This window comes from Rattus rattus, chromosome X (genome assembly GCF_011064425.1).
Source record: "Rattus rattus isolate New Zealand chromosome X, Rrattus_CSIRO_v1, whole genome shotgun sequence".
Taxonomy (NCBI): Eukaryota; Metazoa; Chordata; class Mammalia; order Rodentia; family Muridae; genus Rattus; species Rattus rattus.
The window spans coordinates 43,771,753-43,799,291 of NC_046172.1; the positions used below are offsets into that span (position 1 = coordinate 43,771,753).

Genomic DNA, 27,539 nt, shown 5'->3' on the forward strand with positions numbered 1-27,539 from the left:
CCCCACCAACTCAGAGGAGGAGGTATGGAAGGAAGCATTGTGGTAGGGGACCAGGAGGAGGGTAGAGAGCCAGAAGTAAAGTGATTAAAAAAGTAAAGAAATGGAAAAACTGGACTCAGGTCACATAGTATGTAGCATGGGATCATTTAGAGAACGTCAATGAACTGCAAGCTTATTTCTATTGACTTGAATTGGGTGTTAATTTGGTTGATGGTGAAATACTTCCCTGTCAGACATTAGAGGCTTAAAAATAAAGCACATTAAATGTATAGAGCACTAGAAGAAGGTATTCAGATTTCTCAATTTGTGTAGGTCTATCACAGAAAGGTACTTTATAAAAAAAGAAGATTCATGAAAAAGAAGACTTATATGTTGATTCTACAGATTTGAGTAAAATTATATTTTAAAAGATATACCAAATTCTCACAGACCCTGCCTTACCTAAGATAACAAGGAGAAAAACTAAAACAGGCTAGACAAGCATTACCTGCCTCCTAGGATGATGTGGTGAGAAGGCAACATCGCTTGTGTAGTGTTCCTGCCAAAAATGCATGCCCTAAATCTAATCCTGAGGACACATCCGGCAAACACAAAATGAGGTCATCCTACAGAGTAACTAGCTTGTGCTTGTAAAAGTGTCAAGGTCTTTAAAGACAGGGAAGACAGAGAAGCTGTTCCAGATCAAAGGAGATTAAAGGGCCATGACACCTAAAAGTCGTGAAATTGTGCAGTAAGTCCTAGGCCAAAAAAAAAAAAAACACAGAACAGTAACATACAAACAAAAGTGACATTTGGATATGGGTAGTGAAGGCAATGGTAGCATTATGTGGTGGTAGATGTCATTATTTTAATGAGTGTACTGTGGTTATGCAATAGAACAGCCTAGCTTTTAGAATGAAGAAATATTTAAGTATAAATTCGCCCTTTACAAATCAGTTGTAGATGTGTGTGTGTGTGTGTATGTGTGTGTGTGTGTGTGTATGTGTGTGTGATGTCATCTATGTGTCAAATGAGTTGTAAAGTAAACAATGTAATTGTAAAAAATTGATTCATCTAAATTAAAGGATGCATGAGGGCTTGGGATACTATTGTTCCCATTTTTTATAAGTTTGAATTATTTTAAAATAAAGTTAGCAGAAGAGCTAAATACACATATATAAAATATTCATGTGTGTGTAAAGGCCTTGAGAGTCACTATAGTCTTTTCTGTACCTAAAAACCACTCACAGAAGTCTCAGACTTCCTATATTCACAATAGCTATTGTATTTGCTGTAGATTCTCTGGAATGTGTCATGTTATCAGTCTGTGCAATAGCCACACCTTGAGAGTCAAGAGGCATTGAATGAGTTGTGGTTTCCACTCCCAGAGTTTTGCTACTGTAGGAAAGCTTTGAATTCCTTCCTCCACTTAATCTGAAGGAAAAATCTTTCCATGTGTGCAAGTGCCTGCCTTTGTATTCATTCCTCCATTAGAGCATTACAAATGCAGGAAATCCCATCGCAGTTCCACAGAACACATGCATTCGTCTCGGTGCTTTCCTCCAGACACACATTTTGCTTGCTGGTGCACAATCTGCTCCAGCTTGATCCGCTTTAATTTTTAACTTTATTAATTCTGTCCCCTTCAGCGTGTGCAAAGAATCGAATGGAAAGCCAATTGAACTCCTTAGAGTCATCTACACTGTTGTTTCAGACACAACAGAAGGCTGAAGAGTCCTCAGTTATTATGTTAACAGCCAGTCTGAGTATTGTGGAAAAAGCTCATTTGGATAGTGGAGGAGGGATGCATCATTTATTCAAACAGGCTGACAATGATCTTGGTATGTAGTCTTCTCTATACCCTTTCAATGCAGCAGTCACTCAGGTGATTTCTTTACTCTGCACCCTGCCCCAAGTTAGCATGTGATTCTTAGTAGAGCTGCCACCCGCACATCACTCTTGAGTTGCCTCATTTTCTATTATTTTCAAATCAATTGGAATTGGCTGTACTATGTATTCAGTTGCCCACAAGCATTTGACCCCCACTGGGGATCATACCGCCCTAAACAAAGTAACTTCTTTCAATTGCTGTTCAATGTCTTCATTGGTAATAGAAGAAGCACAGTGGGAGGGAGATTGGGAAGGAAGTCTCAGTGTAGTGATAGCCATCACCATGTTTGCAGAAACCTTCTGAGACCTCTTTCTGAGATGTCATTTATGGCCCCTCAGCTACCATTCACATATCCAGAGGTCTTGTACAATTAACAATTGATAGAGACATGATGAAATTCTCTTAAGGAGTAAGGGGCAAATTTCAAACTGGCTTAATAACTGGTTATTGATAAAACAAACTTGGGAAAGACAACTTGTCTGCCAAGTTAAAATGGTTTGTTTGCCTTTGACCCCGCAATTTCATTTGTACCAATGGGTACATTTGTGTACAAGTGGAATGATGGAACAGGACATGTGTAATATTATTCACTACTTACAATGACAAAGTCTGAAGTCACATATCCCAAAAGAATGCCCTGAATAAAATAGTTTATACGTATTAGAATGTGACTTGGAAGGAGAGAATGAGAAAACATTTTACAAACTGAAATGGAGATTATCTCAAGGGGATGAGAAGATGGCTCAGAGGGTAAAGTGCTTGCCATACAAGCATGATTACCTAAGTTTAAATCCCCAGATACATGTAAAGCCTGGAGTAGGTATTCCATGCTTGTAGTTACAGTTCTCCTATGAGATGAAAGTCAGAAGAATCCCTAGAAGCTTGTAGGACATCCCAATTGGTGTCCAAGGTGGTTGAAAGCAAGGGGAAACCTGTCTCACCTAAGGTGAAAGATGAGGAATGACATACATTGTTGTCTTTGGGCAATCATAAATACCCCATGGCACGTGCACAGTGGGATTAAAACATATACATCAAGGTCATAGACGCATGCTGGGTTTTGTTTCCTTGTGACAGGATCTGGCTATGTAGCCTTGGCTGGCCTGAGACTCCTTACATAGATTTGGCTTTAAGGGGATCCTCCTGCCTTTGTGTCTTGAGTGTTGATATTACAGGATCTGCACCATTGTGCCTGTATTTTTTAATGTAAACCGTTTTTTAGTGTAGGAAATAATGGCTTTCATTATAACATTGTCATGCGTACATGCATAACATTGTGTCTTGCTCACATTCCTTCTCACTGCCATCACTCATCTATTCTCCCCCCTCACCAGTCCTCTTGCTCCCTCAAATAGTCCCCTTCCTGCTTTTATGTCATTTACACACGTGTGCAGTTAAATGTAGGCTCTATTTATATCATATGTGTGCACAGTATGTATATGCTGCATACACATATAGTCTGGATATATGAAGAGGTTTTGAATACATAAATATGTTACATGTTTAGGAATAAATCAGGGCATGACCTTGCAGTCCCAGCAACTTCAGAGGCTAAGGTAGGATGGAACACTTGAATCTAGGAGCTCAAGGGCAGCCCATGTAACACACTGGCCCCCACCCCCACCCCAAAATAAAAAAAGCACAGGAAGAGAAATGAAGTAACCAACAGGTCTTTTTTTTGTAACATAACTGCGTGCTTTATTGAGATACACAGTAAAGCAGTAATATAATACAATAGTAAGGCATATATTTGGTGAAGTCTGATATGTTGTGAAAATGCAGTAAAACTGAAGTTTAAAAAAATAATTAGTAAATGTTACAGTGTTGGTGTTAAAACACAATCTATGATGATACTCAAGTAAGAATCGAGTCCCTGGAGACAATGATGATCCATGCCATGTGATGAGTATGCTTCAGTTACACTGATTATGATTTACAGTTTAATACTTGGTGGTTATAAAGAACACGAAATGATGTCCAAATTATGCTTAAAATCAGCAATAAAGCTCTCAGTTTTTATTCAAATATTTTGACAGAATCACTCCAGAACTAATATCTAAAAGATAAAATGAAAAGATTAAAACAAAACTATGCACTCTATCTACCTTGGATTTTAGAATGAAACTTAAAACTTCTTAGTAGGACGGAAAGGAACCCATTGTTTTAAATCTCGGTGAAAACAAACCCTTGGATAAAGAAAATGCCCAGTGCCACAGAAAGGAGAGAGGGAAAAAAAGCAAGACCAGAACCAAATTTCAATTTGTATCTCAGAGCTTTGGGTTTTCTGTTGGAAATTATAAAGGAAAAAAAGGAGACCAGTGTCCACACAACAGACAAGTGGTGAAGTTGTGAAATTAGGTGTGCACAATTACCAGGAACACCCCAAAACCAAAGTGAGGTAGAAATAGCATGAGAAGCTGTGTTTGATGTTAATTACAATTAATAATGGACAAAAACCACTTGCTAGAAGTTAATTACACTTGATGTTAGAGAGGTAACAGATTTGCAAAATAATAGGCGAGTAACTTCTATTGAGAGAATGCTTTTTAAATGCTAAGAGGACTAAAATGACATGAGAGGAAGTAAAGCTTTTCCTACCAGTCCTTAGCTTTCCGTTTAATCTTTTCTCCTGTTTCAATGACTTGCATTTGTTTAGACATTTCAGCCTGTCAAATAACATCAGAGAGTCTGGAGAGGCTTTTGCTCTCGAAACTTTCCAATCGATGTGCCTTCTCACTCACAAACCAATGCACAGTTACTTGCAGGGAAACCAATGCAAAAGAGACAAATGCAGTTCATGGGCTTCTGGATTGATATTCACCAGGGTCACAATGTGATTGGGTTACTTTCTTACCAATAATCCTAAATCTTGCAGCATTTAAAAAAATCATCACAATGAAAAGAAAACCAGAAAATCTAAAATCTAAAATTCATCATCATCATCAACAACAACAACAACAACAAAACCACCCACTTCAAGTTGAGTTTATGAAGAGGGCAGAACAATTTAGTTGTAATTATAGAGATGTTTATATGTATAGTTGTGAATATTCTTCTATTCTTTTACAGAGTTGCTGTTCCCCTCATAAGAATTGACTGAGGAGTTACAACCTTTAGCCCCTACCATTTTCCTCTTACTGCCTGGGAGTTAAAAGTGTCTTCTGATGTTCTATTGCAGAAACATCATTAAATCTAACCCAGGAGTAGGAAGTTGAAATATATCAACCAACAAATTACTATGATATAGTAAGTTCTGTGTATTCATTCACATATTCCTTTAAAAAATGAATGCTCTAGCTGTCAGTGAAAAGTTTAAAACTAGAAACATCCGGAGCCCTGGACAATATTTTAGTGTAGTAGTATTCTCCTGGCTTTGGGCTCCAGGGAAAATTCACTCTTGCCCAAGTAGATAAGCCCAGATGACTAGAAGCAATTTATTTCCGTTAGAAAGTGGCAAGAACATTTGAAGAAGTAATTTCATATCTATTTATCTATATACCTATAGTATTTATATACTTGTAGACATATAGATGTATAAAATGAAAGCCCATAGCCAGCCCCACTCAGTCAACAATTCTCAAAAGAGCAATATGAAGCAGTCATTTGGTGGGGTTCAAGGAAGTCTTATCTTTCATATGCAAGAAAAGAAAAAAAAATCATGAATTCCATATGAATACCACGCTAAAGAAATGCAAAACAATGTGCTGCCTCAGTGTGTGTGTGTGTGTGTGTGTGTGTGTGTGTGTGTGTGTGTGTGTGTGTGTGGGGTTTTATAAAACAACTTTTTATAAAGCACACTTTAGTTTACAATCTTTCTTTATAACTGTTATAAATTTTTAAACAACCCAAAATGCGTTCCATATAAAGAAATGGCAAGTTATTTAGCTATCAAGATTTTACATGTTTTCTTTTAACTTTTTTGTACAATTGCATAGACGTGTAAAACCTGCCATTGTTAACAAAACAATAACAGACTTAGAAACTACTGAAATCTACAGTATAGTACCACTACCCTTCACAAAAATATAGATTTATTTCTTGTAAACTCTTACTGTCTAATCCTCTTTGTTGTACGAATATTATAAAAACCATGCGGGAATCAGGAGTTGTAAAACATTTATTCTGCTCCTTCTTCATCTGTCATGACTGAAACTAAGGACTCCATCGCTCTGCCCAAATCATCTGCCATGTGGAAAAGGCTTCCTACATTGTGTCCTGAAAACAAAGAGAAAAAAAAAAGAGTTTACAAAGTGTGCAGGCATTGTAGCCCTGGTTGCCACAATGGGAATCATTACATTTCTGGAAAAGACAACACAGAAGCTGCATTGAAGGTATGCAGAACACAGTCCAGTTCTACCATTTCTAGCAAGAAGCAAAGCCTTGTTAGTGAAGCATTGCATTGTGTTGTTATTAGCTTAATGCTGGATCAGCGTGGTGTCATTTGATGGGGAAAAATGTAAATTGATACATTCAGCATTCATCTTCCTAACACATCTCAAAGGGACTTCATAGACGGGTACAAGGCTCTTATCACCAAGAAATGTAATGGGACACACCTCTGACACTTTGTTGTATGTACTATAGTTGTATTTATTCTGTTGTATATACTACACTTTTACTATCAAATCACTACCACCTAAGATCACCATTAGCAACACAGTGACCCTGACTACCACATAGATTTGCCATTTACTGGCTGCTTCAAGCCCATGAAGAATAACCGTGCTATGGTAGACATGACTATTTTCTTTCTGCTTTTACTTGGGCTGAAAAATAAATTCTTGATTTGACCTTTTTGTACACTGCTCACATATAAATTAGAAAGCTGCAGAATAAAAACCACTTTATGCTCCAAATTACTCTGAAGCCCACTAATTGACTATGACCTGCGTAAGTACAAGGTTTGGAGATCCTGAGAATCCATCTTTGTTGGACTACTAAATGAGGGGTTAACTATCAAAATAGCCTTTTCATAATAATATGGCATGACCTGCCATTTATCCCCCAACATGAATCAAAAGAGCATAATATCTGTGGATACTCTAGCAAAACTAACATCTGGAGTAAAATGATCTGCGATGTACTCTACATTTTTTTGGTATATGCCCCACATTTTATGGGTCTTTCTTTAATTTTTCAACCTTGGTAAGTCATTCTCTTTTTCAAGTATTGCTCTTAGAAATGAGATAGCTTGTGAGGCCACTACTACCTTACCATGTATCAGCTTAACAGAGTCTCATAATTGCTAAAATCCCAGAAAAATATAAAGATAAACCAGATCATGTATTCTGTTTTAATATTTATTTCAAGAGATACATATGTTAAACAAAGTAAGGGAGAATTAGAAGATTCATGGGCAAGCACTTACACAGTAATGGTAACAGATCAATTCAAGATTTATTAAATGTTTAATGCCACTGAAGCATTTATATTCAGATGGCTAAGCTTGTAAATCTCTTTGAGTTTTATTACTGCAGAGAATTTCATTGAGAGCTAATTGTGTTTTAAAAAATTACTTTGGATTTTTGTTGAGACTTCAAATACTAAAATGTTTAACAGAGCATATGTACTATTCATAAAGTGGGCCAATGTTCTGGCAGTAAAAAACTGAAATGATCTTTGGATATATATTCAACATGGAAGACCAAGGTATACTAGTATATGCCTATTCAGTACTCAGGAAGGATGTCAAATTGCCACCATTGGGTTTACACAGTGAGATCCCATCTTTACAAAACAACCAACAAATGAAAAATGAAGCCAGTGAGAACTACTCTAATAACCTGGCAGTGAATATGATTTTATCCATATCTTATGCCATACATCTGACTCTAGGATCCTATCTAGTAGCTAGATACTATATTTGAAAATATAAACAGAACAGAATACCTTGGGTTTTCTTTCTTTTTATTTCTATAGTACCTTCAATATAAGAGATTCTTTTATTCATCTTTTACAGTTGGCTGGTGAAGCTTGTGTCTGTGGTTCCTCCTCAGGTCTTATCAACTTGCAGATAATCAAAACTAACCTTTTTAAGGCTATTGGTATGGGATTATATATTGCAGTTCAAAAGGTAATAAACTAAATAGACATACTGATAGTCTATATCCCCCAAGGGATACTTCTAGTCTGTAAACTAGACTAGTTGTTATCTGGAAGAAATACTTGAGTATCTTGAGGTATTAGTTATAGGGAGTATCTGCTATTCAAAACTTTGTCATAAGAAAAAAAAGTTCATTATTCCTAATATACTACACACACTAGCATAAAAATGTCAGCTTTTTTAGAGATGGCTTGCTCTATTTAAAGTACAAGTATGGTATTACATATTTTGTAATACAATAAATACCCATTTCATTAGAATAAAGGTTCTAATTTTATGGAAATTTTATTGAATACAGAAAGCAAGCAAAATAAAACCAAATTTCTTATCTTTGATGAAATATTGACCCAAATAATTAAACTCCAGTTCACTGGAGGGGTAAAATAAGGATGTAGGATATAAACTTATATGTGTCATGGTTATTTATCTTAAGGGGGGGAACAGTGATGTCATTAACTTTACTTGACAAAAAACTAAAGATAGCATTCAAATATCAGACTATAAATGCAAGAAGTCCAAAAGAAGCCAGGATTCAAGCAATAGCAATGGGCTTCAGGTACAGTGTGACACAAAAATATGTCTATAGAAAGTATTAACTTAATCCGTTCTTAAGCGAGGATTATTGAACACAAAGGCACCATGCGCTGAACATTAGGACAGTTTTATGTGTTTCCAAGTTGGCACTGACTGCAACACATTTAGTCTCCCATGCCACCACTGCCTAAGGGAGTTGTTTTCCACAGTGATTGGAATTGAGACTTTCTGGCGAAGATCCAAGACCTCAATAGCAATCTGGCACTCTTTTTTTTTTTTTAAATACAATTCCCAAATAAATGGTTAGCATTCAGTTGGCCAAAGAAAAGCCAGAATACTGCAGTGAAGTAGGCTTATCTTTTTTCTCTGCAATTTCATCTCTGAAAATAAAATAATTGGCCTTAATGTGAGTTTAGGGTATTTTACAGGTATATAATGTCATTATGGTTGTGACACTTTGACATCTGGGAACTCATCTCACTGTCCTATATCTCAGGTCATAGTCACTGATTCAATTCAACGTATTGGACTTTAAAAATATTTATTCACGGATAAAATATGTTCAGGGACTCAATGTTATGATGCATTTTTTTTCCCCACAAAACAATGTTAAGGCGGGCACTTACCATTAAAACCAACCAAGAAGTCTCATGGACCAAGTCAGGAGCATTCAGTGAATCACTGATTCAAATTCTCTGAACTTCTCCTCCAAGCTACTATCCCTTCCCTAAAATTCTCTTCCATCTTTTGGAAAGGACATCAGTGTACACTGAGCACCATGAAATTTATTATAATCGCACAGGATTGGCAGAATTTCTAGTATGATGACTATTTAGGTTTTTTCAAAAAAAGATTTATACTATTTTCTAATGTTTTTAACTATGTGTACTTGTGAGAGGTGGTATTTGTAAGCCCATGGAGGTGGAGTTACAGGCGGGTTTGAGCCTCCCAATAACAGCACTGGGAACTGAATGTGGGTCCTCTGCCAGAGCACTTAATTGCTGAGCCACCTCTCTGCAGCCCCATCACTGCCTACGTTTAAATGTACCAGGCTCTACGTGTATATCTCTGTGCTAAGGATGGGGATCTTACGCAAGAACATTCGACCTGTCCAGCTTATCTCTCAGAACAGCACATGCCATTGGCATCTCTTAGGAGAGCTTGCCTGCCTCCCACCTTCCCCTGAAAATCTTGGTTAGGGCAATCTTATTTCACTTGGACTGACACTTAACACTTTGTCACCCAGTGATCAGTTCAGTAGGTAAGTCAATGTTCAGATAGTAGCATAAGATGAAGCAGCTTTCACTGTGAAAACTCAAAGTATATTCAGTGTTAATGCCACACCCTACTCATTTCAACCCTTTAAAAGACACTGAAAAAACACATCAAAACACCAACATTCTTTTTTTTTTTAAACATAATCGGTTACTATTCTGTTTGGATCCAAATGCCAAATAAAAAGTGAGTCTTCTAAAGGGCATGTTGAGACGATGTAGCCTTTCCAGCACTAAAGGCTACTAATGTGGCTTTTGAAAACAGGCTTCCTGGATTCCTCCCTTGGCTCTGGCACTTTGGACACTTTGCTTACACACTCCTTGACTCAGTTACCTTAAGTGTGAAAAACAGAGTTCAGAAGAATACCTACCTCATAGGTTTGTCATGAAGATTACATGATAGGAAAATAAATGGCAACTGCCCATAACAGTGCTTGGCACACAATACATGCTCAAACCAATCTTAGCTAAAATGGAAATGAAGGAGTGTAGGAACCAGGAAAAGAGGGGGAAAGCAAAACAAAATAAAAGGAAGTAATCATCTCAGAAGAATAACATCCAAGGACCCTGGCAGAAAATGCTCAGGTCCTGGAAATGGACGGAAGCTTTATGACTCATCAATAATATTCAAGGTGAGACTTATTTTGAATATTCTGTTTGTGTTGCAGATGGCAACAGATGCAAACTGCAAGGTTCCAACCTAGGGATTAGAAAGGATTGCCATATTTGAGAGACTCCAGTTCCCCCCACTCCTGCTGTTGTCGTCATGGAGATGACAACAGCAATGAACATTTGAGGAATTCTCCTCATGAGTTGCAAGTAGAGAGGCGGCTTCCATCCTCACATGATGACAGAATGTGTAATACACACATGCGCGTGCGCACACACACAGTTCTTACACAAAGGCCAGACACAGAAAGCAGGATGAGACAGACAGAAGCCATGGCTGTGAGCCCGAGTCTCACTAACCTCTCTCATTGGCTTTCCAGGGGCATTTCTTCCTTTAATAATAGAGAGAGGAAGAGGCAGATAGATCAGAAAGGAAAAATAAAACATGCATAAATATACAGTTTTATACAAATTCGCTTCTTTTTCCAAACAGATATTGAGGTGACAATTCATTTATTCCCTTAGAGAAAAAAAAATAAACAGAAAATCCCACAGACACATCTAGTCAAATAACCTTTACATACACTTAAAATCAGTGTAAACAGATAACAGGACCCAAAAGACATCATTTGTAGTAGCCATAAATTTCACACATTAAACTGGATGAAAAATCACATAGAAGGAAATTGACAAATGGGGCCATTGTTTTCAAGGGCGACTATAATAGAATCTCAAGCTTGGCATTCAACAGTCTCATAATCTTTGTACTTTTGAGTTGACAATCGATGTATTAAAACATCAAAAGTTGTTGGCTGTGTGTCAAAGCGGAACCCCACAGAGGACAGGATATGGGCTCTATACACTAGGAAATAGCATGTGTGTCCTATCTCCTAGAAGATGAGCATGTCCTGATGGGGCCAGTTTGTGAGGAACAGAAAGAAAATAGAGGAAGGGTTAAGTCCCACTGACTGGGCAAACAACAGGATGAGATCTAAAAGTAATCTTTCCACCTCCTCCTTTTAATTCAACAGGTCTTGAGAACCGAGTATTGAGAATCAGTGGCTAAAGACTGTTCTTGTTTTATAGAACCCTGTACCTGCATAGAATTAAACCTGTTTTGCAAACAAAGTCTGCTAAGAAAATATCCCATGATAATAGTCCTAATTGGACATCCCATTTCATGTTGTATTCAGGATGTGAAAAAGCCTTTTTGATTTTAGCTATGGGAGAATTCCTCGCAGTCTTATATGCAGTTTCCATATGTCGAGCAGATAAAACCAACAGCTGGGAAAGACCCTATCCAGCATTAACTTTCCCCCCAACTCACCATGCTCAGTGCCTCCCATTCTCAGTGGCTTTACAACTAATTATCTCCAATTCCAAAATCACTACTCTAGAATGTAGGTAGGAAATGGAAATCAAACCTTTAACAACTCACATTTCAGGCTTCAAACTTGGGATGTACATGTAAAGGTTTTTCCAAGTGGAACTTCTCTCGGTTCTTTTTTTTTTTTTCTTCTGAATTTTACCAAGAGATTTAAAGGTTATAGTAACTGGTATTTGGCCAGGTAAAACTATGCATTCATGTTGTTCCTCAAGCCAGGGACAAGAGAGAAAAATGGGTACAAGTTCCCCCTCAGTAGTGTGTATTACCAGAAGCAAACGTAGAGGACAGGGAGAGAGGCGTGAACATTATTTCAGATTTGATGGTTCAAATAAAACCTAGTACGAATTACTTTTCCTTTGGGACTTTCTGTTAAGATTTTTCTTTTAAAAAATGTTAAGAATCTTTGTTGTTCAGCGCTCTATTGTCTGGCAGCAGAATCAATTCTCTTCTAAGGCTGTGGGCTTATGAAGGATAGGGCCCACATCTCCGCCACTACTCAGTCTTATGTGCTCTACCTAAAATGCTCCTGGTATTTTATCAGCGTTGATGAAACTGAATCAATCTTGATTGTCAACCTGAAATTCCTGGAAAGAAGGAACGTCCGTGAGACTGGCTTGCTAGCAGTTTTATGGGGCACTTTGTTGATTGATGGAAACTAGTGTTGGAGGGTCCAGCTCAGTGGAGGTGGGACTCTCCTTAGGCAGGTGAGCCCGGTGTGTTTAAGAATAGTAGGTGAATGTGAGCTTGGAAGAAAGACATTAACCGGTGTTCCTCTATGGTTTCTGCTTCAGCTCCTCTCTCTAGATTTCTGTGTTGACATCCACTGATAATACGCTATAAAGCATCAAATAAAATAAACCCTTTACTTTGCAAGTTGCTTTTGGCTAGTGTTTTGTTGCATCAACAGAGAACCAAGTAGAACATTATAGTATCAGTGAAGACATGGTCAAGAGTCTTTCCTGTGTTATCAGTAATCTGGATATGAGTCCTACCTCTGTAGTGGTTCTCAACCTTCTTAACATTGCATCACCTTAATACAGTTCCTCCTGTTGTGGAAACCCCAACCACAAAAATATTTTTTATCACTTCATAACTGTAATGTTGCTACTGTTATAAATCATAATGTCAATATGTGAGATGCAGAATATCTGATATGCATGCAACCTCTGTGAAAGGATCCTTTGACCCCAAAAGGGTTTGCAACCTACAGGTTGAGAACTGCTGCTTTAGAGGTTAGATTCCAAAGGCTGACAATTCTTTGGTTTACTTTTAAACGTCAGAACGTTAGCAAGGACAGAGTTGTAAGAAAACTATATTATTTATTTCCAAAATTTGATTGTGACCAAGGTTATAGATCTTTATTAATTTTATACTGAGCCATATTCACATCATTGTCAAGTGGTTATTGCTAAAAATGATGCAGTAATCAGTATTTGATCTGTCCTGGGTACTTTTTCAGAAGGCTTATTGTATGAAATCCTAATTTCTTTCTAAATAAATCTTCTCTTTGACACTTGGTTTGTCTGTAGGGTTTCACAAAATAGTCTCTGAAAGAAAAGGCCCCTTTTCTTGAGCTAGAAGTCAATGTTTTCTAGTATACTAAAGATAGTTCTTCACTGACAAAATACAAATTACTTGGTTGCAACATTTTAAAATGCAAGTATCCACTTGAAGTTTTTATTTCATAAATATGTTCTTTAGAATGATTCCATAGATCTTCGGTTAGGATGTCCTTCTGGCAATGTGATATGTTATCAGGAAATGAATCAAGAGAAAAGGGAAGTGTGCTGGGGCAGTCCGAGGTATAAATCAGCGGCCTGGTTGGGTCTGAGAAAGTCTAGTTTCCTGAGGCAACAAGAATTTGAGATTATTGACTGGAACTCACAGTTTCAGAGAAAAGAATTGGCAAAAATTATTGTCTTCTAGGTGCCTTCAGCTTTCTTAGCTCACTAGTGGTTTAGAACTAGCTAAATTAGGATTTAGGTTGATAATCATTTGGTGGTTGATATTTTACTACAACTCAAACATGATTCGAATGGCTGTACTTTTCCGAATGTGCAGGCTTTCTGGAATACAGATGGAAACGCACAATACAGTGCACCTCCTCAGCTTCGCTGAGCTGGAAGGCTGAGCTGCCATGGAGCATGCAGCTGTGTGCACATGTAAGGAGTCTGAATGGACACACGATCAAAGTGCAAAGCAGGGCTGACCAAGCTTTCTCTGTGAAGGTCCAGGTGGTAAATACTTTCGGATTTATAAGCCACGTGGTCACTGTAGCAACTACTCAACTTGGTAACTACTACTCTGCTTTTAGAGAAACCATGAACTCTATACAAAGGAATGGATGTGGCTATGTCCCAGTAACCTTCACTCTTACAAACAGTAGTGGGCCCCACAGGGCTCAAAATTGGTAGATTGTGGGTCTCCAGTATAAATGGATAATTTACCTTACCCTTTGTCCATGTGTATAGGAAACACTGGTGCTTGCTCTGTGGTGGTGTGAAATTTTTTGTCTAAATTTAAAAAAAATTTATTTTATGTTATGTGCATGGATATTTTGACTGTATGTATGTCTAAGTTTTACATGCCTGTCCTGTTCTTCATGCCTGTCCTGGTGCATGTGGAGGCCAGAAAGGGCATGGATCCCCTGAAACTTGGCATTATAGAACACTGTGAGTCACCCTCTAGGTGCTGGGAATCAAACCGAAGTTCTTTGGAAAAGAAGCCAATGCGCTTAACTGCTGAGCTATTTCTCCAGATCCTGCCCACTTTTTTGTCTGTTTCCTTTTAATCCTGGGGATTGAACGCAGGCCCTTGATCATGCTAAGCATGTGCTCCAGCTTTATTTTTTGACTACAAAAGAGCCAGAGTAGAAGATTTCAATATTAAAAAATAGCAGGGTTCAAAAAGCTGTTTGCAAGCTTGGTTATTTTGGGGCATGTGACAGAATGTATGTGAGCTTATATGGGTAGCAGTGGTATTAAAAAAAAAAAAAAAAGATACCATGGGCTGTTAATGATAGTACTCTGTAGAATATCAATATGCAGGAAACTTCAGAGATAAAAGAAATCCTCAAACAGGAATACTTTTTTGATTTTCTTATGCACTAAACTTGTCTTTTATGATATTTATTAATCTGTATAAGGGAGCACTTCATTTTAGAAAGTCCAATACCACATCCCTAAGGAAGTACTTCTTTCATTAATGTGCACATTTGTACATAGAACTCTACATTTTAAGACCACTAAATGATCAGAGATACATGAAAAAGTGCTTAACGTGCTTAATCTTAAGTAATATGTATTTCTTGTTCTACTCATGTAGTGTTTCTATGCAATAATGTAAGTCAGTGTTTTAGCATAGTGAATGTCTATTATGCTATAATTCAATGTTTATCTATGATCTGCTCCTCTTTAAGTATATGTAAATAAATTAGACAGAAACTGGCTAATGTACATTGAACACTCAATTACAAACAACTAACTATAACTATAGGCTAACCAGGAAAGATAAAATTACAGACTTAAATGTGCACACATGCATACCTTGGATGTGCTGCAGTCTATATTGCCTAAGGTTTAGCACTAAGTGAAGAAGCATGCTGTATTTATTAATCTCAATAACAGCTTAGCAAAAACCATTTAGATAATATCGGAGGCCTAATTTAACCTGCCGAATGGCTATGAAAAAGGAATTTAATTTCAGTGTGCTTCTAAGCACTCTGGAAATGAAAGGTAAAGTTTAGATACCTTCTGGTTCCAGGTTTAGGAGTGGCACAGATGTTGTAAATTCAAGGCATACAGTAACACACTTTATCTGTTTATTTTTTTAAATTTATGACAGTTTTAATTTCTTTCTACAATAAAGCTTTTCCTCTGTTGGAAATTAACTAGCTGGGTAAAACAAACCACAAGGTGGTATTTAATAACACATTTCCACTAAATGTCAGACCTCTGGCTCTGACATCTGTTTGGAGTTACTGAAACAGCTGTGTGAACTAGCTGTATCAACCAGGAACTTCATTTGTTTCTGGTAACAATGAAAGGAACATGGACAGATGAGTCAGAGGAAGACTCCCAAGTCCTCTAAGACATTAGCTCAGTTTTGGCAGAAATTTGCATGGTAAAAAAAATTAATTTATTTTTTAAAAACTACAGACATGGGCAAGGAGAACTGACACAAGACAGATAAGAAAACTTTGTAACACTGGATCATAAAATCAATTTACCAGGTTGTAACTAACATTTTATTCCCGAATAAATTAAACAGAAACAGCAGACAATACATGTGGCTGTCCCTTCTCTGCTACATTCCTGTTAGATGTGGAAGAGATAGCCATCCTACAAACAGGGTAGCCCTTAACCTCTCACAAAGCAGGGAAATGGGGCAGCAGTTCACGAAGCTGGGAGGAAACATGTCTATGACCTTAAAGAAAAAGGGAAGGGGTAATAAAATGTATGGTAGAGGCCGAAAGCCCTGACACCTCTAACTACCATGCAATCTTGAAGAAACAACTAATTCCTTTCTAAGAAGCAGAACACTTCAGGGATTCACTCATGGAAAATATATCTTCACTATAGAAATTGTATTATTGCCCCATGTTGGGAATGAGATCTTCAAAAACCAAGAACTTGTTCTTCCTTTGCATTTCTAATACTTTCTCTGCTACATGGTGGACACTAGTAGACTCTGCAAGGACACAGTGATAACAGCAAAAGGGAAAGCATTTTATTTTCTAACAAGTTTGGATATGGTCTTCTCATTCTAAATAATAACATCTAAGAAGAGGAGATATCTAATAGAGTTAGGATGAGGATGGGGCAAGGAGTTAGTGCAAGACAGGTAAGCATTTTATCTGCTAAAAATCAATCGGTGGTGTTCAGCACTGAAAAGATGGTTGGTACAGACATTTTAAAATTAGCTTCCTGATGGTTTCCATAGCAGCGCTCTACCAGAACATTATTGCTTTTGATGTACTACACAACCTTCACTCCACAGATCAAATAGCTAGGAAATGGCCATTGTTAACTGTCACTGAACAAAAAGATGGGGAAAACACACTACTCAAACTCATCCTCCTCGTTGCCCTTATGGAGACGAGCAGAAACCTCAGATTTCCCATCACCCTTCCTTCCTAGGCTGCCCATTAGGGGAGCTAGTCCCTGGACATGGACCTTTCGGATTTCTCCTTTTACTTCTCCATGTTTTCCTTCTATCAGCTCACGGGTGACCGTAACTGTTTTGTTTTGCTTTGTTTTGTTTTAATAGGTTGACAGGAAGAGTTCAGGGGTGGGGGAGGTTCTGTGACTGTGTCAGATAATAAACTACATCAAGAGCAATAAAATAACCCTTTGGATGAAGCAAGATGTTTGTGGCTCATACAGGTCTGCAGGAAAATTCTGTGTGCTAAAGTCCTGCTTTTATATGGGGTGCAATAATATACAAGGTCAATGTGATAGAGAAAAGAATGGCTTTTATTTTTATAAGGAAGTGAAAAGCCAATAACCTTACCTATGGAGATCTAATTATCCCGATATTAAAATGATGGCGTATGATACAATTTTCAAACACAAAGGGCATCAGATTGCAAGCCAGAATCCCCACCACTACCACTTGCTAGCCATTTTCTGGGCCTTGCTGTGGCATACTGTAGCCTTACATCCCTGGCACAGGGAACACACAGCATTAATTTTCTCATCTGTGAAAGTCACACTATGCTGCTCTTAAGAAAAGAGTACCACATAATTGGCTCTTCTGCATATGAACCAAAACACTCTAGAAGTACAAATAAGTTCTTGCTTCTAAAACAATTTTAATCACTCAGGTATTTGAACTCAAAATACACTAAGCCAGAAATCTATACGAAAAAATAAAATCTTACCATGAACCCAAATGGGCATTTTTGTCAGTACATGTTGGCTTCCAATAGACAATAACACATCCGTTAGAATGGAGGGGAATGGTGAGGTCTGAATCCCTTCTAGCTACAGGTCCTTACCTCTTGAACTAGGGAAGGAGTTGTTGAGTTGCTCCATCACTTCTTCTAACCCTGTGCTTGTGTCCTGGGGAGGACTCAGAAGATCTTCCTCACCTTAGTGAAAGAAAAGCAAGGAAGAGCCATCACATTTCTGCCAAATGCAGACACAGGAAAGGGCCACAAAAATATTTTACAAACCATCGTATCTTCATTTTACTTTCTCACGAATATCATAACAGAAAACTTCTCAAGCAAGTCCTCAAGTTTCATAATTAGGGACTACTTCCTTAATGCGTGGAAATCTGCATGGCAATTGACCTGCTATTATTCGAGGGGAAGAAAACTTGTGCTCATGCTCATGAGTTAACATGAAGTTGATAAAACATCTTTTCTTGAAGCCCATTAACAAATGTGAACCTTTTCTGTGAGATGAACAATTATTATCACACACTTGCAGTGTGCTTCCTCAGCACAAAAGAAAAATAAGAACATGGCAGATTGGATTTACTCCATAAAGGTAATAAGAGACAAGAGGAACTGGGGTTTTTCGGTCTCACATTTAACAACAACAAAACTAAAGGAACATTGAAATCAAATGTAATAAGAAGGAATAAACATTTGTATATGAACTAATAAATACTTATGTCAGTATTATAAGGATCGTAGACAGGAATGCTGAGGAATTTACTCATTGTTACTTGGAATTACATTATCATTTTTTAATTGGGAATTTGTAGATATTGTGAACATCAGTGTCTCTTTACCCAACAGTTTGAGTAAGGCAAAATTGTTATGAAACTAACTTGAATTCTGAAGGTTCTTTGAAAGTTGTTTTTCATAATAATCAATCTCTTAATCATGAAAATAACTTCTTTCTAAGCTCAGTTTGTTACTTTGAAAGCAAGACCTTGTTCAAGCAAGTCAGAAATAATGAAGGGGATTAAGGACAAGCTCATGTTCACATGTGACTGGGAAATGACTAGGGAGGTAGTGATTAAATGATTTACATATTCTTTTCATTTCCGTTGGTCTATGCCATGCTTGGATTTTCAGCTAAGAGTCTAATCCTGCATTTATTCCTGCATCTTCAAGCTTGTTTTTAAGGCACAAGCAGAGAGATTCACTGCTAAGACAAATCATATTCTAAATTGGACATGAGTCTGCATATGGATTCCTAGAATGGAGGATTAAGCTGGGGTGGATTAACAAAGCCTAATTCTGTGAGTCATGTGCCAAGAGCAAATCCATTGAAATCCCTAAGCATGGAAAACACTGTGAAGAATGGAAGTTCACAAAACAAGAGACTAGATTCCTCCTCCTTCCTCTCTTCTCTCTACACACATGCGCACATGTGGGAGCACATAGACACACCCACGCACACACATTTTCAGTTTCTGTCTTCAGAAGAGAAAAAACGTGGCATTTAGTATTTCTAGTTTATTTATTCTTAATAAATTTAAGTTAAACACCTACTATCATGGAATGAATGATATATTACCAGAAGAGACACAACCCTGACCAATTGCAGGGCCAATTACATCTTTTTGTTCCACTACTAATGCAAATTTTTGTTGAACTGGGAAACATGAGGCATTTTTAATGACAGCAAGACCATGTTCCTGACAGTATGTCTTACAGATTAAATCAGAACCAGCAGAAACACTCAGCATCATGTCAATATATCTGACAGTTTAATTACATCATATCCGAGTTCTTGGAAGTTCATTGTAAGACCCAGGTATAGTTCAATGATGTGACTGGCAGTATTGTTCCTGAATGACTTCAAGGATTAAACTGTAAAGGATAAGCAAATGATGTCAGCTAAGTTCATCTTTACAGATAAGCTATCCTGTCTCAAAAGGGAGTACCTAAGTTCAAATGTAAAATTGCCTTGTTTTAATAGAAAGCTTTTGTGATAATGGTAATTGTATCTATTCAAACATTTTTGGGGTTGTTGGAGTTTGAATGCAGGGAGCTATGTATGCACCCAGACATTGATCCAATAACCATTCTAATATCTTTAGAATACCCGATATATCCTAAATTGTATATAAACAAGTATAACCTGTTTCCTCAATTTTTCCAGATTTCTCAGGATGGCTTCCCTTACCTCTTTGTAAGAACTGAAATCAGATTTGTCACATATAGGCAGGAAAAAAGAACAAATAGGTTAACTGACAAGTGTTTTAGTACGGAATAGATTCTATATCTGATTATACTGAGTAGTGAACCAGTTAAATGAAACCTGGATATAAAGTAATACCACTCACAGGGAAGAGGAAGAGAAGAAGGGGAAATGAGATAAAATAGAAGGGTGATGATGAACACGATCAAAATCCTTTATTATAAAACTGCAATAATAATAATACCCACCACTTTATACAATTAATATATGCTTATAAATATTTTAAGAATAAATCACTAGTCATGTATCGTTAGACTGTTAGATACTGGGACAGGTTTTTTTTGTAATGCCTTTATAGAAAGCCACACTCAAGGGGCTGGAGAGGTGGCTCAGAAGTGAATCCTATTCTTTTGTAGTACCTGAGTTCAGTTCTACACATCCATGTTAGTAGCTTCAGGAAATCCAATGCCCTCTTTGAGACCTTCATTAATTATGTAGGTGTGAAAAGGAGTGATGCACACTAAGACAAGAGTGAGACACACCTGAGCCCGAGTACTAAGAACCTGAAGATATGAATCACATAGGTATATCAGGAAATAGAGCAACAGTCAAAAGAAGAGCAACTTCAAAAGCTTCTAGAAGACCAGTGTGCTTGCTTTGCTCAAAGGACAGCAAGAAGTTTACCAATATCCACAGAGTGATCTAACACTGAGAGGAGAGCTCTTCCATGGTCCAAGAATGCCAGCTGGCCATTAGAATCCTGTTAGTAGGGAGGGGAATGTGAATGGATGTGACATATGGAGGAACCTAGAGTGACATGAGTTGTTGCATTTTGTTTGTTTTTATGTACTTGAGGCACATGGTTTCCTGACCTATGGAGGAGGGGAGACAATTTGAGCACAGCCAGGGCTGAGGGTTCCACTGAGCACCTGCAGGTGTAGCAACCTGATGATAACCAAATAAGAAATACCTAATTTGAAATTTTTGGCAGTTGTCATTTAATCAACTCTCACTGATTCCTCAACAGATAAGAATGGCATTTAAAGACAGAAATGATAATTACCACAACTTGATCACTGTCACTGCATGTTATATATGTGAAATAATATGAAACCCCATAACTAATGGTAAATACATATCAAGTTTGAAGTAAAGGTCAAAAAATATAATTATATACTATGTTTTAATTTGCCGGCCCAGCAAGATAGCAAAATTTACACTTTGTCTAATAATACACTATGTAACTATAATATAAAAGGCAACCCAGAATGTTCTAATTATAATAGCCACAGTCAGGACAAGCTTGATAACTACTATTTTTTCTTCATTTATCTTATCTTCTCATGAACATGCCTAAACATTCTTTTTTAAGTTATTAACAATATTATCCAGCTTTATTTGAAGCTAAGGTTTACAAATGACTGTATCTGGGCAAATTATTTTCTTTTTAAACATGGAACCGTGCCTCAGCAAATTATTTCTTTCTTACAGACATTTCAAAATGCACTGATGGATGATGGCTGGGTCAGAACTCTGGGCATAGAATAATCAACATAGTAGTAGGCAAATAGAAGGAAATCCCAAGAAGAATGAAGAAGAGGATAGAGAGTGACCCTTAAAGTAGGCCTGGATGTAGCTCACTGAAGAGTATTGCACATCATTTACATGGTAACTCTGCATAAAATATTTAGTAGAGGACAGACTCAGAAGGAAGCAGAAGGCAAGTAGATAATACCACTTCAAAAACCATTCCACAAACACTGGTTTTGAACATAAGTAAAGTTGCCCAGAAAAAGTATTTTAGATTATGAAGGAGACTGCAGGAGACTTGACAGTGATAAAAGCTATGATCTTTCATTGATTTTGAAAATAATAATAATAATAATAATAATAATAATATATGTAATAACCCGCCATCATCATCATCATCATCATCATCATCATCTATACAGAATGTTATTGGCAGAATTGAAGATATCATAGTTGAAGCAGCAACAGTTACTTGATTTTATTGTGTGGTGCTACACATTGAATTCAGAGCCTTGCACATACCAGATACAATCTCTACCAGTGATTTACAGTCCTGGGACCAATGTTTATTGCCTGAGTAGTAATTTTATGTTGGTTATGTAAGACAATATCTTTCATCTTGAAAGAAGATATGTTTTCAAGCCTTTTGGGCAAAATGTTCTTTTATGTGAAACAGACATTAAATAGGTCACTGAAATAAAATAAACCAACAATTATATAAATGTAAGTATGATGGATATGCACATAAAATATGAATAAAACAATGCAGAGTATGTAAAGATGTCATCTTAGAGACATATAAAAATAGATGTCCATATAAACAAAACATTAATCTAAGGATACATAAATAAATGGATATATAGCAACTGTGGCAAAATGTTGAATTAATTACAATTTTGTTGCAAACCTGGAGTTTTTCCTAAATGAAAAACAGAAAAAGAGGTCATATAAATTACAAATATTAACAATAAAATCTGTTTTTAATGTTTTGGAAATGTTTGATATTTTAAATAAAGCAGAAAACACATTTGGAAGAGTGGGTTTGAGAAGGTAAGGACTTATTGACTTTGAAGAATTCTTCTTATATTTTTGGTTGTGAGCCTAGCCTTTAACGGCTGAGCCATCTCTCCAGCCCGACTTTGAAGAATTCTTAGGAATGCATTTGCCTGAGGATACAGAAGTATAAATATCAAAAAGGACTAATTTTGTCCATTTATATTTGTCTCTTCCAGTAAAATGTAAATTCCATTAGCATAATCTCCCAATAACAACTGTATAGAATACAAACAATGCCAAAAGCCTTTTAAGTAAGAAGTACTTTGTGCTCAGAGAGATACAGTGGTCCCTCTGGATCTGTCAGGGGTGGGGGTGGTTAAAGGATCAAAATGACTGCTAAAATGCCCCTTAAATCAAGTACTTTCATAGAAACAATATGCATCTTCCCATATACTTTAAATTATTTCTATATTACTGGTAATGCCCAATACAATGTAAATGCTATATAACTAGTTGTTATATTATTATTAAATTCAGGAAATAATGATCCAAAGAGATCTATATTCTTCATTACAAATGGACACCTTCCCCAAATATTTGTAAATTTGGTTGGTTAAATCTATGATATGGAATTTGCACATGAGGATGGATAAAAATAGTTGAATTCTTAGATAAATAACTTGGTATGACTCCCATATGTTCATTTGAAAGAAAAGCATTGAAGCTGTATATTTAAAGAATACTATCTTCATCGAAAATATAACTCAGCCAATCTCATCCTTACCACATCTCAAAGGCTCAAAATACAAGAACATTTATCACAGTTATTTAAACACCTGGGACCATCATTTTAAAAGTTCCCCTATTCCCCTTTATTAAATAAAGTCGGTTTACCCAGTTCAAGAAAAAGCACCTTTGAATTTAGTCTTTTCTTTCAAAAAACAAACCTTGCAACATATCCTATCAATTTTATATGGGCAAGTTAGCTCTTATCCTAACTTAGGCACTAGCGTATAGCACTTCTATCCCTGTGTTCAGTTCTGCCAGAGCATTCTTGGTTCTACAAATCATCAACACCACAGTGTGCTACGTACTTTACCTCGAGTGCTCTAACAGGTATGCTGCCTCTTAGGTGTTGACAACCTAAATAATTAATACTTCTAAGCATCTAGAGTTCTGAGGCTCACAGCTAAAATTCATGATTTAATCTCTCAAGCATTACTTCAAAAGGACAGGAAAACCCTAAAGTAGGAAACAACAGAGATGCTAAAGCTCATTTGTTTTCAGAATTCATTGACTTCTCAAAGGTGTACAGTATGTTTTCATGCTCTACGCTGTCATTTTCACTTCCAATAGTCCCGTGGCTGGCCTCAGATCTCATGTGCAAAGAGATTCTCATGGAGGCGCCCAACTCTAGTGTGTAACAAAGCAGCACCACAAACGTATCTCCTCTCTTGTCTAGAACAACTGGACCCTGGCTGCCCTATAACGTTTGCCTTCTTAGGAGCTGGAGGGGTCCTCCACCCTGGTGGAAATTTTTGAACATTACTGGATTTGCCTCAACTAGTCTCTCCTCAGGCATCCTGATTTTCTTAGACCCCTCATCTACCTTCTTCAACATCTCTGACTCTCTATAATCACTCCAATGGTCTCAGCACCCTGCTGATTGAATTGTCCATCCAATGTCTCCAGCCTTGAGCTGTACACAATCTGACCTTTCGGATCTCCATGCACCACTTCAAGCTGAGTGGAACTTATACTTCCAATGCTTAAATATAGGAAGAACTTGAAACCATGCCTAATACCCCATTTGTTCAACTGTCTTGATCACAGTCCCACTCCTCTGACCTCAATCCATATATTCTCATTCTCTCTGTACCCCCCTCATTTTCTGAGGGGGGTTCTCACTATATAGCCCTGGGTGGCCTAGAATTCACCATATAAACCCAACTGGCCTAGAACTTACAGCAATTGCTCTGCCTCTGCTTCTCAACTCTTGGGATTGCAAGTGTGCGTCACCACACCCAACTTCACCTTAATCTCTTGGTCTTCCACACTAACACATTTCTACCTTTCAACCTTATTTTTATGCCCAAAGAGATCCACACTTTGTGTCTCTTTAGTCCATGAATCATCTCAAGTATGAATTCCTACACCAGGCTTTGAATGCAAACAACAAAGAAGTCTGTGTGTGATTTAATAAGAATTTGAGGGGCTGTTGTTTTTAAGCCGTGGTGTCACTCTCTTCCTCAGTCACATCTCAACTTGATCCTCCCCCATCTCTGGCTCCAGATATCTGGGATGGCAGTCATGGTATTCCATTAAGATCTTCCAGGAAATAGTGGGAATCCCAAGGAAAATTAGGTTAGGACCCAAGGAAAAGAAACACAGTCATGGGGTTGATTCATGCTTACTCACTCATAAAAGAGGAGAAATGAAGGAAACAGATCAAATTCTGGTGGAATTCATTAAACATGACTGTCTAACAGCACAATACAAAGAATAAACACTCCCTAACAAGTGCTGCCATAACCATTCATGACACTGAAGTATAGCTTCTGCCTCGTACTCTTATGTTATCATGTAGGCAACACCAATTACAGCTTTCATAGAACCCAGTTCTGTGCAGAGGTTCCCAAAGAAGAATAAATGACATAAGACCATGCTAACCACTTAACATTTCATCCCCAAATTCAATTAACTCTGTCTTAAGCCCTCATTCCTACTTGGGATTTGTGAGGTTTACCTGTCAATGTGGCAGAATCTAGAAGACTCTATGTAGGCATGTCTGTGAGGAAGCTTTAGACTAGGTTAACTGAACTGGGAAGACCCATCCTAAATGCAGGCGATATCTTTTCATTGACTAGGCTTCTGGTCTGACTATAAAAAGAGAATGTGAGCTAGGGACCCGCATTCACCTCTTTCCTATTTCCTAACTGGGATCTAACATGAGCAGCTTCTGGAGCTTCTGCACTCATGCCTTCCCCACTGTGATAGACGGTACCCTCGATCAAAGCCAAAAGAAGCCCTTTCACCCTCAAGCTGCTTTCCTCAGGTATTTGTCTCAGCAATGGGAAAACCAAAACAAAGTGTTCTAAAAGTTTCTTTCCTTAATTTTCATTTCTTTTCACTGATCAACTTCTCAGATTCTCTGAAACTGCTTTCTCTGAAGTGATCCATCACTCATAGTGATCTCATTGGCTGTAATTAACTTTCTTCTTCATTTAGATTTCATCCTTTTGAGCATATCTTCCTCAATGTTGTATCTACTTCTCGGTTCTTCACCACACCATTACTCAAATAGAGGTTGTCTGTTTAGTGTTAATTGTCAACATGACACAGTTTAGGGTCACCTAAGGAGAGAATCTCAATTCTGGTATTGCCTGGATAGGCTGGCTGGAAAGGATGTCTAAGGGGGAATCCTGTCAATTGTTAATTGATGTAGGAGGGCCCGGCTTACTGTCTGCAGCACCATTCATGGGCAAAAAGGCCCTGGCCTTTATTAGAAAGCTAGCTAAGTGTGGGTCTATGCACCAAAAAGCAGAATTCCTCAGTAGTTTTTGCTTCGAGTTCCTGTTTAAGTTCTTGCCCTGACCTCTCAGTGATAGACTGTAAGCTATAAACTGAAATAAACACTTCCTCCCCTACACTGACTTAGGTCATGGCTTTTGTCATAGCAACAGAAAGAAAAACAGAACCAAAAGACTGCCACAGATATTGCATCCAGATACCCTTTGTAATATATTTCTTGTCTCGTATCCTTCAGCAGTCAAATCCATGGATGTGTAATTTAATTCTGGAAGTCTGCTGTTTTCTTAAATGCATTACAAAACAATCAAAATGTACTCCTGGGGGGTTGGCTAGAGAGACGGTTCAGTGGTTGAGAGTGTTTGCTCCTCTTGCAGAGGAGCAGATCTCAGTTTCCAGCAACTGTGTCAACTGGCATAAACATATACATACAAATAATAACATACATAACTTAGAAAAATATATATATAATCCTGAGTTGGGGTATAGTATGTGTTCTGTGGTAAAAATACTTGTATAATACATTGAAAACCCTATGTATAGCTCAGGGAAAGGGGAAAAATACTTGATTCTATATTGGCAACAAATCTCTTTTCATTTCTTCTTTGCAGTCAGACCCTAGGTCCTAGAAACTCTATCTACATGCAGCAGTATCATAGATGCCCCCTCCCATTTCTGTAAATGTAGACCTTGTCCAGAATTCATATATCTTGGCCTGAACAAATACCGCCTAACTGCTGTATACATCTAGAAAAGGTTTTCTTTGGGCAGATGCAGGCTTCAAATACATCTTCTAAGAAATATCTTTTCAAATATTCTTACCTATGATATGATATTCAAAAGTTTCCTAAAATAAAATGAGTTAAGCATCCCTAAAATGTGATTCTACTTTTCCCCTGCAGACTGATTTCTCTCTACCTCTTGCTTTTCATACTATCTTTCTAGTTAATTAATCACACGAGTTGCTCTAAGGCATATGTGACACAGGTGTGGCTTCACGATTTGTACTGGTAGCAAAACAGTACAGTACAGTACACTAAAAGTAATTCTAGAAGGAGCTGATACTTACCCATAGATTCTGAAGTTTGACTGCCAACCACTCGGAGCAGCATAGGCTGACTGCTATCTGACCTCTGCAGAGAAGTAGAAGGAGAGGACACCGTGGTGCCATTCACCTTGGCCTCAGCCTGGGGCTAAAAGGATGCAAACGGAAGAATATTATTTTTCCATAATAAACTCACAAACACTATAGGAATACTATCGACTCAAAAAATTGGATTGTTATAGACACCCAGGACTCAGACGTTATTACCATTCCTACTTAGAAAATTCTCAGAAATTGAAGAACGTGTGATATTTTATTGTAGATATAATCCATGCATATATCTTTGCAGCTGAACTGTCTTCAGTTATAAAAGTGCAGAGAAATATAGATATGGTCAAACAAGATTTAAGTCACAAAATTAAAAGGCTAAATGATTGAGAAGATCAAGTGAGAACAGAGACCATATAAAACCCGTGAAGTATAAAGAACCACAATAGAAACGAACATTATTTTAATATTTAAATTCTTAGAAAACCTAGAGCATGTCTGGCTGGGGTCTGT

The 27,539-nt window shown here is 37.4% G+C and overlaps 1 protein-coding gene across 2 annotated transcripts; it reads right to left on the reverse strand.

The window, feature by feature from the left end:
• Nucleotides 1-3,542: 3,542 nt before the first annotated feature.
• Nucleotides 3,543-27,539, reverse strand: LOC116888896 (dystrophin-like). Of its 2 annotated transcripts, XR_004386354.1 has the most exons (4): nucleotides 27,003-27,538; nucleotides 17,776-17,868; nucleotides 10,751-10,782; nucleotides 3,543-6,085 (listed from the first exon to the last, which is right to left on the reverse strand). XR_004386354.1 is itself a non-coding variant. In XM_032890157.1 (3 exons), exons 1-3 carry the CDS (start codon nucleotides 27,043-27,045, stop codon nucleotides 5,988-5,990), a joined length of 234 nt encoding a protein of 77 aa, XP_032746048.1. In that variant the 5' UTR covers nucleotides 27,046-27,539; the 3' UTR covers nucleotides 3,543-5,987. The 2 variants fall into 2 exon arrangements, 1 of the variants encoding a protein (XP_032746048.1); XM_032890157.1 differs by lacking the exon at nucleotides 10,751-10,782 and having other exon boundaries at nucleotides 27,003-27,539.